General features: G+C 35.6%; 1 protein-coding gene across 1 annotated transcript in view; it reads left to right on the top strand.

The window, feature by feature from the left end:
- CSMD1 (CUB and Sushi multiple domains 1) overlaps nt 1-14,882 on the top strand; it is a 1,240,345-nt gene that overhangs the window by 1,202,830 nt on the left and 22,633 nt on the right. The window contains exons 56-60 of the mRNA XM_026097018.2: nt 1,646-1,819; nt 5,532-5,714; nt 12,174-12,350; nt 13,111-13,290; nt 14,608-14,781. Coding sequence (XP_025952803.2) covers nt 1,646-1,819; nt 5,532-5,714; nt 12,174-12,350; nt 13,111-13,290; nt 14,608-14,781 — 888 coding nt within the window. The remainder of the gene's footprint in view (nt 1-1,645; nt 1,820-5,531; nt 5,715-12,173; nt 12,351-13,110; nt 13,291-14,607; nt 14,782-14,882) is intronic.

Here is a 14,882-nt window from a genome sequence, read left to right as displayed (position 1 = left end):
ATCTGTTTATCTATTCATGGATAAAGTCACATAAAGTCCTTTCAAGTACAATGAGAGAGATTTAATTTTCAGAGGTATCAATGATAATCTCCTCTCTTTTTTCAAGCGTAAGATTGTTTTGAGTGGTAGGGCAAAATGCTTGGAGAGACAGGTAAGATAAATTTCAAACCTAAAATGGATACAAAGTTCTTTCTGAAATTTTTATCATGAACAATTCTTGTTCAACAGTGAAAAAATAGAAAAACACTGTTCTTTTATATGTGAGGCTGTAAGTGGTGTTGCTTAAAGTGGATGCTTCTTTCTGTCTTCTCAAGCCGGGAAAATTTCATGCTGCGCACTAAAAGCCATTGTACAGCCACATTAAGATGACCTAAGTGTGAGTGTCTCCCCAAAAGTCTGATTTTCCTCCTTCCCTTCCTCTTTACCTACCACAGTTCCTTCCTGAATTGTGTCAGGACTAGCATTTACATGATGCTGCAGCAAGCTCGTTAGGGTGACTGATTTGGCTGAAAACTAAACATTGTTTTTGTTCTGTGGGATTACTGTTCAGCCAGATCACTTTCCTGATTTGGTTTACCCTTTGCTTGATGAAATCTTGTGCCAGCCCAGGGAAAGCAACTGAAACACACAGCTGTGGAAGAGAGGTCAGGACCATGCCTTTTGGCAGCAGTCCACTGTGTAGTCAGTTTGATGTTGTCATGGGACCCAGCGTACTGCATACAATTACAATGGTTGTCAAGAGTAATAGCCATAAGAAATTGTTCATAGTTTACAGTCATTTGCTTTTTTTCTAGAAAAGTGTGACCCATAGATCATGTATTAAAGTAACTTGTCAGTCTGATAAAGTTCAACTGATCTGTTTATTTCGTGTTCCCTGTTTTAAGTTGCAAGACTATTCTCTAAGGTCATATAAAAGGTCTTCTTTGCCTTTCTTTTCTTTTGGGTGACCTAGCTTTTACACTAACAGCATTCAGAATATGATTTCTAGTACACCTAAAGATGACTTATGCTTCCTTGTATGACAGATCTGAACTATCTGCTTGCAAGTTATTCTGTACCAAAACTGCTTATGGAAAGTTTCTCTCAAACAAAATGCATATGTTAACATAAACTTAAATATGATTCATAATTCACCAAAATGATTGGTAATTCCTTTTCCTGTTGTTCATTTTAGTGCCACACACTGCTGTGATAATACTACAGGTTTAATTTTTTATTTCTCTGTAGCTGCCTAAATTGCTTGTAGTTATTGTATAGGTATAATAAATCTACTTATCATTATCACATCTATACTATGAAAGAACATTGCAACTTTACCTCAGTTTTGTTTATCCTTTCCAGGCCTTAAAAGAAGTTGTGTGTACAGTTTGTAAGAGTTAGGATAGTGAGTGGGAGTGAGTGAGGAAAGGGATCTCTGTATATTACAAAGGAAGGCTAAATGGGAGAGGTTAGTTTTACAGGTAATTTTTGCCTCTACTCTTAAAAGTGACCAGTAAATCATCTACAGCGACAGCAAAACTAAAGATATGAAGGTGTAGAAACCCAGTGTTATTTTCTGTGGAATTAACCTCATATTTAAAGGTTTTAACAGGCTTTTTCTATGGCATGAAAACATTGTAATATATTGTGCTCTTTTCTTTCTTAGTCATTTCTTGTGGACATCCTGGAGTACCTGCCAATGCAGTTCTTACAGGAGACAAATTTACATATGGCTCCCTAGTTCGCTATTCTTGCACGGCGGGTCGAAGTCTCATAGGGAATTCTACTAGGGAGTGCCAAGAAGACAGCCGCTGGAGTGGAGCTCTCCCTCACTGTTCAGGTAGTTACACCAACTGTCAGCTAAATGTGACCTTACAATTAAATGAATAAGGCTGTTTCTGAGCAATTTTTAACTCCAGACTGATCTACGTTTTGTTTCTTCTCCAGGTGTTATTAATGTCACCAATAGCCACTCAACTGATTTGTAGCCATTTATTGAAATATTCTAACACATTTTCCATCGTTCTCTTTGTCATTACTTTGCTAGCCTTGCTCTTTGTTTAGATTCTATAATGGGATACAGCAGTAAATAGATGCCACAAAATAACATTTAAACACTGGTACAGTTCTGCCTTACATGTTTGCATTTATTCAATTTTATTTGTATGAACGCTGCTTTGTATAAGCAAAGGTTGCCACATATAAAAATGTTGATTAAAAAAACACTACAGCAAAGGTACTAGCTGATAATCTGCTTACATTAAATGCTTTCCTTCTTTTCACTTACAGGAATGTTCTTTATTAGTGCCATATGGGCAAACAGAAACTTCTGCAGTGTTCTTAGGAAGTGCAAGATTAGTTTATTCCTGCCCAGGCTAACTATGCAAATTTAGAAGGAGTTGTAAAACATATGATTTTGCTGAAGTCTAGAGCTTAGATGAGGATTGGCTAGTAAGGATATCTGCAGTACGTTAATAAGAAGTTTTGTTATAAAGGATACAAGCCTACATGCTTCAGAGTATAAGAAAACAAATACCTGACAAGATGAGGAAGAGTAGAATCCTGTATCTTCCTCTAAGCCATTGGGCGTGCCCACTGTCAGACTCATCTGATTCATTGTGACATGCTTTGTATTCCTAAACTTCCCTAAATTAGTTCTTGTACATACATAAACTGAGATTTTCAGATCAATTGGTGTGTGTGGCAGGGTTACTTGACTCATTAATTTAAATTGAGTCATTAATTTAAATGGCTGCAAGATATTTAAATTCAGTGCTTCTGAAAAAAAGCTCAAAATAAGAATTCATGGATAATGGTCCATTCATAAACTGATTTGGTAAAGAGGCAGAGCAGAACTTGAAGCATTGAGGAAAGGAAGTCAATTTAAGTCACTAAGGTTTCATTTCTGCCTCAAGGAGTAAAGAACTTCCCTAAGTTCTGGTGACCCGCTCTTGGTTCTACATTACTTAAGGGTCATCTCGGGGCTTTAGGACTCACTGCCATCATGGTCTCTGTGCCTGGACTTTAAAGGTAATCTTTGCAGGAAAATCATGGATAGTATCCACACAGAATTGTCCTTTTCTTGCTTATCCTGAGCTCATGTTTATGTCATTTTCACTTTTTTTATCCAGTATAAAGATGCCACATCTGAGATTGCACCAAGACTTTAAATTCTAAATGTCAGAGCCCTCTACTGCTTTACTCAACATGTCCTGTCACCCAACATGTCCTACCAGAGGGGAAAATTCTGATTCCAGTGGAAAGAAATTTTAACTACTAACCACTAAGGTTCTTCAGATACCAGGCCTCAATAGTATTGCATTTTTATTGACTCATAGATTTTTAAACCATGGAAGATGCCTGTCATCATCTCCTCTCATGGGAAAAAACATCTAGTGTAACTAAAACATTGTTACTGTGGCAGAATTTAACTTTCTAAGTTTGAGTTTAGTCTGACATCATCTTGGGAGCAGGGGGATTCTGTAGGAAAAGGAGAAAGTTATCTCTGTTAATTTAAATAAAAAGAAAAAACAAAAAAGACTGAAAAGGTGTCTCATTCTCTAAGGCATTTGGAGTTATAAAAATAACTGTACTTCCCATTTAGGTATTCAGGAGTTGACTCCATTAAAAAAAAACAGTATGAATAATTTGTATTCATTATGTCAGTGAAAGAATTATTAGGCCCAGGACAACTAAGACTTCTAATTGTGTTTATACTGGAGGGATATGAAAAAAAGTCCCAGTTTAATGCTTGAAACCCTGTAATAATTTTCTTCAGTTGGTTTATTTCTGCACTATATGTTAATATACGTCTGAATGCATTATAGCGTAAATATGGTCTCAGGGTTTGTTATCAGCTGGGGCCTGATGCAGTGAAAGATAAAGTGATGGACACTTCTATTCTCTAAGCTGACGGATAGCTGAGAGTGTTCAGTATCTAACTGAGGAAGATTCTTGTTTAGGATGACTCACACATCCATTTTTCAGTAATGGGTAAGTTATCATCTACTGTGCTAAATAAAAAAGTGTCTAGATGCAGACAGCACTAGAACTCTCTTCATCTGTCTTGATTGCCTGGAAGCTTGCATGGTTCTGCTTGACAAGCAGAAAATTAGCTTTGTCCAAGAAAAAGATCTGGTAATGATCAGATCCGGGGTGGATGCCAGATGGAGCCAACCCGTTCTGGAGACAGAGTTTAATAGTATGAATGTAAACAGAATGTACCTGCTGGCCTCAAGACATTCACACTGTTTACAAGCATAGATTTAGACAAGGAACCTAAGTTCCACAAGGGACCACAAGTTAGCCTTGAAATCAGGAATTTCTTCTTAGTCTCCTTTTGTTAGACAGTCTAGTTGTATCCAAAATGTCTCTCTCAAACCTGATACACTGAAAACCTTATGCTGCACAGTCTATAGTCATCCTTTCTGACCCAAATACAATTTTTTGTTTCTAAAACAAGAGCTTCTTAATTTGAGTTTTCTCAACTGTTTGGTATTGTTTTTACTGTGTTCAAGATTTTGTCCTGTGCATCTATGATGAAAAAAACATATATAAGAACATATAGAGTTTATCCAATGGAATTATGTAGATGTATTTTGGAAAAAGTTTTTAATAGAAATTCAGTCTAGAGACATCATTCTTAAAAATGGAGAGCAAAGGTTTTCAAAATAGAAAATTTTCTGTGAATTATTATGAACCTCAGTTCAGACACAGAGAGATTTAGCAGAGATACAACTTTACATCAAAATCTATAATACCTTGCTGATACTGAGACAATCCGACTTATTATTCACAAACAGTTACACAGTGTGACTGTTACAGTGACTTCTCATACTTTGGTCTTTTATTACTCATTTACGACTATAATGGGATTCTGTTTTGTGGCCTGAATGGTAGAGCTCATGCACACATTGCAGGGTGTATTTTAATTCATATTGAAACCATACCTCCTTGGCCATCTTGAGTAGCACTTCCTGTAGCAGCTTTATTTGATAAGGCAAGTGACTGGGTCATCAGCACTACCAGGACATGTTTGAGAGGGGCCAGGTATCATTTAATCTTGGCTGTTGGTATATCTATTTCAAGTATACTTCTAATAACAAAAATGAAATAACAGTAAGAGTGAAGAGAATTACATATGTTTCCTAAGAAGTATACTTGTAACAACTTCCTAAGAAGTTATCACTAGTAACAGAGCTGAACAATAAAATGCAGTGTGTAGAAAATGTTATTTATACCAAAAAGATAACTGATAAATTTGTTGGACTGATAAAAAATGACAGGGCTGCTTCCTGTGCTAATAGTTATATATATTTTTTTCATTTATATCATATTCTATGCTCTGTTTAGACTTGAGGTAAGAAGTAGACTAAAAAGACATGTTATTTTTATCTTTAGCTTTGGCTTCACTCCCACACACTGGAAGAAAAGTGATTAATTATAAAAGAAACAATCCAGCTAGTAGCAGTATTTGCAAGAGAGAATCCTTACTACCCCTACAGTTAAACATAACTTCTGTGCCAATAATTCTGCTGTGTCGTGCTTTACAGGAAATAATCCTGGCTATTGTGATGATCCAGGCATACCAGCTCATGGATCTAGGCTTGGGGATGAGTTCAAAATAAAAAGTCTTCTACGCTTCTCATGTGAAATGGGTTATCAGCTGAGAGGATCTGCAGAACGAACATGCCTGCTTAATGGTTCTTGGTCAGGTATACAACCTGTGTGTGAAGGTAGGTGCTGATGCCATCAGGATTTATTACTCAACTGAATACCTTGCTAATGACACTTTATTCTTTAATTAGCAGGAAATACTGTGCCAAAAATATGCTTTCAGATTGCTCTTCAGAAATGTAGTGTAAAATAGTTTACAAGCAGTTACTGTTTTGTTTAAAGATCTCAGTCCAAACTTACAAGGTTTTGTAGTGTGTATTTATAAAGCAGATATTGTGAGAGAATAATTTCAGTTAAACAAATACTGAGTTTGGCAGTAGAGAGTATGTACCCAGCTTAAATGTAAAATTAAACAAATGCTACCGATAGAAAATATGCAGTGATAAATCTGTCACCCAAGTTACAATAATAGAAGATTTTCATTTTTTCTTTCATGTCATATCTATGCTTCAAGAACTGACCAAATGATAATGTTGTATTCTTAACTAAGTACAAATGAATGACTGTTTCTCCATATAAGTTAGATTTAATCATTGTGAGAGATACTGTTTTTACACTAGCTTCTTCAAAAGAAATGTAATAGAGAATATTTCTGGTAATCACATTTATGCATAAAATACAAATAAATATACAAAAAAAATTAAAAAGTTTTTAACACTTTTTTGTGCAGTATCAGAAGTGAAAAGAAATACTCGAAGACTATAGAGTTGGTTTTAAGATGATTTCTTTCTTTTCGAGAATATTTGAAAAGATAGTTGATTTCACTCATTGGCCTGGATGCACAGCTGACAAGTCCTGCAGTATCTGTCATCTCTTGCTCTGAATGAAAAAATGGAAGATAGGACAAAATATTTTAACAAATTCATGCTGTTTTCAAGTTACAGATGTTATCACAGTATTCTCATTTAACAGTGTTCTTCAGCATGGCCTGGTCGTCTGTCAGTGTAGATCCCGCCATGACTATATGAAAATGGCAGTGGGCACAGGATAAATATTTACAGGAGAAAATTTAAGCTGTGAAGCAGAAAATTTAAGTTATGCAATGTCCTTTCTTCCTCTACATGAAGACATTAAGTGTGGCATGATAGCAGCAGTCAGTAGCAATTAATGGTGTCCGAAATGCTGCTGGTTTTTTTTTCCTTTGAACATGTTTTCAGTAACAAACCTTCATTCAGTTTTTCTCTTCTCTTTGAATTATTTTTTATTTAGTATAAATAATAAGAGACGAGGAGGAGAGCATATTTTCACCCTTACACACTATGGGTAAGGTATGTCACAGTGACAACATGGTGACTAAACCCACTGGTTTTAGAACTGGCTTTATCTCGGATGTTCATTCTGCTTGTCAATAAACATAGTTGATGTTTATTCCAGCTGTCAGGAAATCACATGCTAGATAAGCATTTAGTATGTTATTACCTTTCTTTGAGTCTGTGGTTGTTTGGCAGATGTGGCATCTGCTGAGGTAATTGATATATATCACCACAGACCCAAAGAAAGCAAATAACAGCCAAGAACATTCAAAAGGCTTCCTGTCAATATTTATTTCCTCATAAGGAGACAGGAAGAAGAAAGAAGGGCAACTATTAAAATTGCCACTTGCCAGAAGTTACTTCAGAATTGACAGCCATGACTCCACACTAGTTCTGACATTCCCAAAATTGGCAACAATGTCAATAGAATCATCAATGACTTTTTCACTAGCAATTTTGATGTTAAATGTTTTCAACTCTAAGTGCTCTGAGAAAATGTGAGGAGGTCTGAGGTCACAGCAGAGAGGAGCTTAGGCATTCTCAGAAGCGCTAAATGAATTCCGTTCTGCAGAATTCTGAGAACTGTTATTTCTTCTTTAAGAAATTCCCTATTAAAAAGAGAAATAGCTTATATTAGATTTACATCAATACTGGCACTGAATGTCATGCCTGCATAGAACTGTGAAGATCTGCATATATGGAACTAAAATAGCGCCTGGTAGTGAAATCAGCATGGAAATGCCATAGAAATGGCATTTCCCTTTGTAATCTCTAGCACATCTTCTTTCAGGCTTTGGGCTGACCAGCTGTAATAAACTTCTAGAGTGCTCATGGGCTGTCTGATCCCTTTGGAGGTCATCATATCAGGTTTTGGTCTTTTTCACTTCACGTCTGTCCAGAAAGACGTGAGCTCAGGTCATCACATAGTGACTCCTCAGTGCTAGGTCAGCAAACGATAGTTGGAAGTAATGGATAAGTACCTGCATCTATATGTTTCATTCAATTTTCTCTCTCTTTTACATTGTTTTAATTTTTGATGGGCCAATTTTATCCGTCCCAAGTAGTGACAATTTTGCAGTCCCCTTTTTGTAGCCTTACAAGTACTGTACACATTCAGTGGTCATACAAGATAAATCTGTAACAATCCTATTAGTTTAGCTGCAGCTGAGATAACCCTGTCTACTAACATGAGAATACCTAAGCTAGTTAGCTGGTAGCTGATGGACTCTCCAAGAAGTAGGGCAAATATTCAAGCTGATTCTTCTATTTTATTACAGCTTTGAGTGGCAAATCTTAAAACATTTTGTGAAATATAGCCTCCTGACAAGGGAAGAGACAATACTTTTTCAATAAAATGGTAGAGAAGACTTAAGAGAGATACCTGCAAAGGCAAAATGGTCTTGAAACTGTTTAAATGGCTAGAGTTTCAATAATTCTGTGAGCTCAATGGCTATCATGAGGAGATATCCTGGCTTTCTGCATATAGTATCTCAAAAGATGTTCAAGACACCACACCAGGTGGAGTAATCGGCAAAAGATTAGATCAAGTGCTTTTCTACCTCAAAGACTTACAGTCTGTGGTTTTGTTCTGCACAGGCAAGCATTCTCCCCGAACTGTATCTAGTATAGGTGGCAGCCTGGGTCAGGGGCCAGTAAGTAGTGTAGTCACAGGGCCAGAGGATGGTTTCTGTATTGTTAAGGTAAGTGTAAGGAATGGGCTAAATTAGTATCAGTATGAAACACTTTCATCCATCTTCTTCACTGCAGTGAGATATTGCAAAATATGAAGCACATTTACCTACCCACCTATAAAAGAAAAGCATACGTCTGTTTTGGTTTGGATACGCTGATAGTAGCATATCTCAGCTAAAAACTGAATTATTCTAAAGTATGTTCTATTTTCATTTCCTTTGTTGAGATTGTAGTGGACTATGGAAGATTATCATTCACTGCATCACAGTCAATAGAGATCATAGGAGTTGTGGTTCTCTCTCTGTGCGCAAAAGCAAAAGTAATTTAAAATGTTGCTGCCGTGAAGTTTGCAGTGACCAGTTGCAAATCAGTATACCCATACATTGTTTACCAGGCACCTCATACAGTCCTGTGTTTAGACTCAGGTCAGCCAAATCTCTAGCAAGATGCTGGATATAGTGGTATCACATTGTATCATTGCATAAAAGCCCTAACAATTTTTTTTAAAAAAAAACAAACAGGCAAATCCTTTACAGTTTCCACAGTACAAAAAGCACAGATGATTTAGAGATAGGCTGGAACTCCTGTAGAGATAGCTGGAAGGTATGGAGATACCCGTGGTAGTTCTGGAGCAGAAAAAATCAGGGTGTCTGGTGTTGCATCGCTAGTCTAGCCCATAGAACACTACAGTAGAGATAATTATGAGAAATACACCTCTTTCATTTTCCTTCTGCCTGAAGGTCAGGAAATTCTAGATGTGAAGCCATAAGAGTAAATTTACCTTGATAGAGCTTTCATTTGTCATTTTAGAAGGAGAAAAAAAAAAAGAGGAAAATCATCCTATAGTATTCTTTCTGTCATGCAGCTTCTCAGAGGCAGAATCTGTCTAAACATAGCTATCATAGGTTTAGCTGTCATAGTGATTGTATGTTCCAGTTGACATGGTTGAATGACACAATGATCACAAAAAGAAAGGTTAATTGAATCAAAGGCTATTTTCCATGTTCAGATACAGTGGGGAATAAGAAGAGAGCATGATCTGTGGCATTAGAGGTAATAAAGGCAATGCCATTTACATCCAGTAATTTCTTGAAGGAGTTAAGAGTTTTTCAAACTTGGAAAATAATACTGTGCATCTTTTTTTGATCATGCTGTTACACATGCCATACTGACAGAACTACATATCCCCACTAACATAGTGCTCCTTGCTACTACTTCATTCACAGGGGAATTTTCAAGTTCCAATTAACTGTGGGTTTTTTTTTCCTTCAAAAGTTGAAACTATTTGGTACATGAAAAGTGAAGATGACTTCATTAAAACAAAACCATTTATGAATTACATAATTGAATTACATATGAATTACAGAACACAATCAATTCAATTAAGCAAATATGAGGAAAAGTAATAAGCAAAATAAGTATTACATGTATAGTGTTAGGATTGTTTTACAGTCAATTAATGTCAAATTATTTTTCAGTCAAATGTACATCACCTGCAGACTATGTCCTTCTATAAATTCCATAAATACATTTAGACCTAGTGAATGCATGTAAGCTTTCTTACTCTGTAACTCAGTGTTGTACCTTGGCTAGTGCCTGCATATTGTCTTTAATTTCTTATATTAGCATTTGGAATGGAATTCCTCCAGTTCACTAAAGAATTGGCTAACTTGATTTTTGAGAGATTTGTATATTCTGTAGTCTTTGGTATGTTTCCTCTTTAATACACTCACTGCGCAAATTAATTTAACTGGTTAAAGGAACATTTTATTGCTGACTTCTCTACATCGTATTTTCTATACTCTTTATGTATGTTTATGTATTCAAATCTTCAGAGGTTTTTGGATCATCGTTTCTGATCCTTGTGTGTTAAAATTGTATTATAAAGATAAATAAAAAAAGAGTGTACTCCAGCTGATCAGAAGGCAGTTTTTAAACTTTCTTTTATCTTTTTTTTTCCTTTCTTCCATTAATGTTTCTTCTTCCATGTCAAAATGTGCTTTTTCCGTCAGGGCTATGTCCAAAGCAAACTTACAGTTAGAAACAAAAATCACAAAAAGCAAGATGTAAAATTTCTTCTACCTGCTTCTGTTGGAGGAAGGACTCATTACATGTGTAAAAAGTTAAGGGAGTTAAACTGTTTGGTCCACTTTCATCCTTTGCTTATATGTGATTTTCTGATAGCTCCCACTATCAAAGTGAATGGAATATTATTTTCTTTTTTTTTTTCTAAAACTGATATTGTAACAACTTGCTTAAGGATGATAAATTTCTGCTAAAACAAATCTTTAAAAAGTTGAAGTTGAAAAAATATTGAAGTTGATTGATAACCATTTGAAACATAATCTGTCACTACTCCTGTGATGCTATAATAACTCTCAAACTAATTCTACCACTAACTACGAGTTTAGCGATGTGGTACATTTGACTTTCTGTTAATCGGAATTGCATCTTTTTCAAAATTATGTTTACTGAAGCTATGCAGATGTGAAAATGTGCTTGCAAACATCTGGCCTCCTCTATATCCCAGGCCATTAAATTTAAGCCTGTTATACCCACATTTGATCTGATAATTGGGTTAGACTAAATCATTTCAGTTCTCAGGGGGTCACACTTTTGGTCTCTTGAGAAGGAGTTGCCAGTTCCTGAAACCTCTGCAAGTATTAGTTTAAGTATGTCCTTCCAGTTTTAGGAAGCAATTCGTGTTCCATGGAAAATTAAAGAAAATAGGTTGATTTAGATACACATTTCTTCCTAACTCTTAGTTAGTTGTGTTAATCACTTAACCTCATGATAATTTCATTTTACTCATAAGAAGAGGAGTGTTTTCTGTCCATTCTTGGAATTTATCATACTTTTTTCCAGGGTCCTGTTTGCAGGGATGGTCAAATCAAGATGCTTTAGACAAAGGTTGTTATGAAAAAGTCAAAACAAACAAACAAACTCTTCTCATATGATTGACTGGCCCATGGTAAAAAAATCTACCTTGGCACAAATAAACCACTGTCTGAATCTCAGATATATGAGGCTTAACCACAGTTGCCTTAATATAAGGCTACAGATGCTATAAATATTTGAAGCTAATACAGAACTTACTTTTTGTATTCTTTTGAAAGATGGAAATGGACAGGAGGGATCATAAATTCCTATTTACTTATTTTTACAATTAGAAATGGAGATACTAGTAGACAGGCAGAAAACAGAATAGCATACCCAAGGGCAGAACATACTCATTAGATGAGTCAGGAAGTGCTAAATGAACTTTGTTCTGTCCAGTGACTATACTAGGTGGAATGTAACATTTACAAGATTCAAGTGCACTGTCATATTATCATATTAATTCCCTTAACTTCTTACACATGTATTGTGAAAGAGACCAATGAACATTTTTTATACTTACCATCTGTAATTAATCAAAGAAAAGTAAGATATTAACTCAAAAACACAACTGTTAAACATCTTCTTTTAATATTTGCTATAACTTTTTAATAAGATAGGCTCTTTAAAAAGCATTGACCTTCACTTTTCAGTTCTACAATAGAAATATTGACTTCTAAAACTTTTTTTTGGCAGCTGTATCTTGTGGGAACCCTGGCACTCCAGCCAATGGTATGATAATATACAGTGATGGAATGTTATTCTCCAGCTCTGTCATCTATGCCTGCTGGGAAGGTTACAAAACTTCAGGGTTAACTACTCGACATTGTACTGCCAATGGCACATGGACTGGCACTGCTCCAGACTGCACAGGTCAGAAATAGCTTTCTAAATCAAAACCTTTAAAGTAGTAAGAAGGCCAGCCTTTCTACAGAAAAGGATTATTTGATTTGATTAAAAAGCCACACTTTTTTCCCTATTTCTTCTTTCTTGTCATACATAAACATTTTATTTGCTTAAAGGGATATGCATTTCTTAATACATACTAGATGTTGCCAGAAATACCTTTTTAAGATAGATACATTGGTTACTTTTCTGTATTTGTTTACGTCATGAATGCATATGTTAAAAATATTGCATTGTTTGTAAAAATAGGTGTTTCTTCTGTGTTTCCTTTAGCCTTCTTGTAGCTTATGTACAGAGGATGAAGTGCTAGTAGCTCTAAATCAGATTTTATCTAGTTGGATACATTGCTATATATATGTGTGTGTATATATATATGCTGTTGTGAGTTCACTAAGTCTGACCTGAGCAGTAAAGATTATGGCCATAGTGTAGCAAGCTGAAGTATCAGTAGAGCTGGTTTGCTCTGCATACCAGAGTTCATTTCAGGAACTGAGTGCATTTGAGTGCAGTGTTGGCCCAGAATATTGTAATATCTTAAAAAATATGGGTTTTTTTAGCTTGAAAAAAGAATAAATTTTTTATTTCATGTGAAATACATTGATCAAAATTGTTCTTGTTTTGTGTACTAATAAAGGGACATTAACTATATAGCATTGTATGTGTGTTCTTTCAATGTTTCATTATATGGTTATTCAAAAAAAATCCTGTTTTTTCTTTTCTTCAATAGTGATCAGCTGTGGAGATCCAGGTGCATTAGCAAATGGCATACAGTTTGGAAATGATTTCACCTTTAATAAGACCGTCAGCTATCAGTGCAATCCAGGATTTTTGATGGAGCCTGCTGGTTCATCTACCATGCGTTGTGTAAAAGATAGTACTTGGAACCAGAGTAAACCAATTTGCAAAGGTTTGCTTTTGAACTTAAAAGTTCACAAACACTGTTCTGATACTGTGGAACTCACTAATAAGTGTTTTTATTTATAAAAGAGAAAAATTGTCAAAGCATCCTCTGGGATAATTAACATGCAAATACAACTAAAACATCTAGATAAGTATTTATGTACAATTTTTATTTCTGTTGTACATATGATGTGATAGAAAGTCAGTTAGAATACTGACATTAATGACTGCCTTAGAACCAAACCACTCTGCAGTAAGATTATCAGAGCACTAATTGAAAATGCTAAGAATAAAATACCCATTTTCCTTTTTTGGACTTTTTAACTCAGATTAAAGGACCAAAATTCTCTAAACGGATCCTGCAAACTAAACTTTCCATAAAAGAGGGTTCACTTGATGAAGTACTATAGTCATCATAAGCAGCCATAAAGATGCTTTACAAATATGTAATTAAAAGTACTAACATATAGGTCATAGAGAGATTGGAGCTGAAAGGTGAATAAGCTAGCATGGTGAAAATTCTGAGCACTGCTTCAGCAGCTCAGGAAGTAAATTTAACAGCCAGGGCATCTTCTTCATATAAAAGGCTTAGACTGCCACCTTATCCTACACTGCTTTAAAGTGTTGTGTAAGTCTAGCCCACTAATTAAATTTTGGCCTATGTAGTTGCCTAACCACATTTCATGTCGTAGGAATCACTGAATCATTTCACATTTGTACTCTTTGTTGAAAGAATCAATGTATAAATATAAACTTGGTCATTCCAGGTTTCATCAGTTTTGGCACTCTTTCAGAAGCTGGGAAACATCATAGATCCATCAGACCCATGTTGCATCAAAGGGTTATAAAGAGTTTTAGCCACATAAGTACCAGTAAAGTCAATGTCCATTCTGTGATGAAAGCCTTAGGAAATGAGAAAGTAGATACAGTCATATTAAGGACTTTAAATAAAGCTGCACAATTTACTTAAAATAAAATACAAGTATTTATTGAAAATATATGAACAATACATTTACCTAGCTCAGTAGCTTGTTGCCAACAATGATCAGTAATAAATATGTAAGGAAGAGATTAAGAACTACATAAGATGTATGGTCTTCTGTTTTCCAGTGGGCCTAGAGCCCAGGAACTTCCTAAGCCTGGAGGTGATGTGTTTTGTATTTAAATTGTTTTTCTGCTTATTACCAGCTGTACTGGCAATACAGGCATGTTCTATTGGAGCGGAATAATATTCTTTTGTTTACAAAAGCATGAATAGATATGATACTGCGTTCTCTTACATCCTGTAAAATCTTGAAATTCTAACTTTTCTCTTTGTGACCAGCTATCACCTGCGGTCCTCCTCCACCAGTTCTCTATGGGAAAGTGGAAGGATCCGATTATCGCTGGGGTGCCAGTGTGAGCTACAGTTGTGCAGAAGGCTATCAGCTATCTAACACAGCTATTCTCTCCTGTGAGGGCCGAGGAATATGGCGGGGAGACATCCCACAATGTTTGCGTAAGTCTTCTTGCTACAATTTTGATAGGCTTCACCAAACTATCTCAGACTACAGCCAGTTTCTTTCTTATGGTTTAAAAAGGATTCAGCTGGATCAGGTA

This window comes from Dromaius novaehollandiae, chromosome 3 (genome assembly GCF_036370855.1).
Source record: "Dromaius novaehollandiae isolate bDroNov1 chromosome 3, bDroNov1.hap1, whole genome shotgun sequence".
Lineage (NCBI taxonomy): Eukaryota > Metazoa > Chordata > Aves > Casuariiformes > Dromaiidae > Dromaius > Dromaius novaehollandiae.
This window is presented reverse-complemented; position numbering and strand designations above follow the sequence as displayed.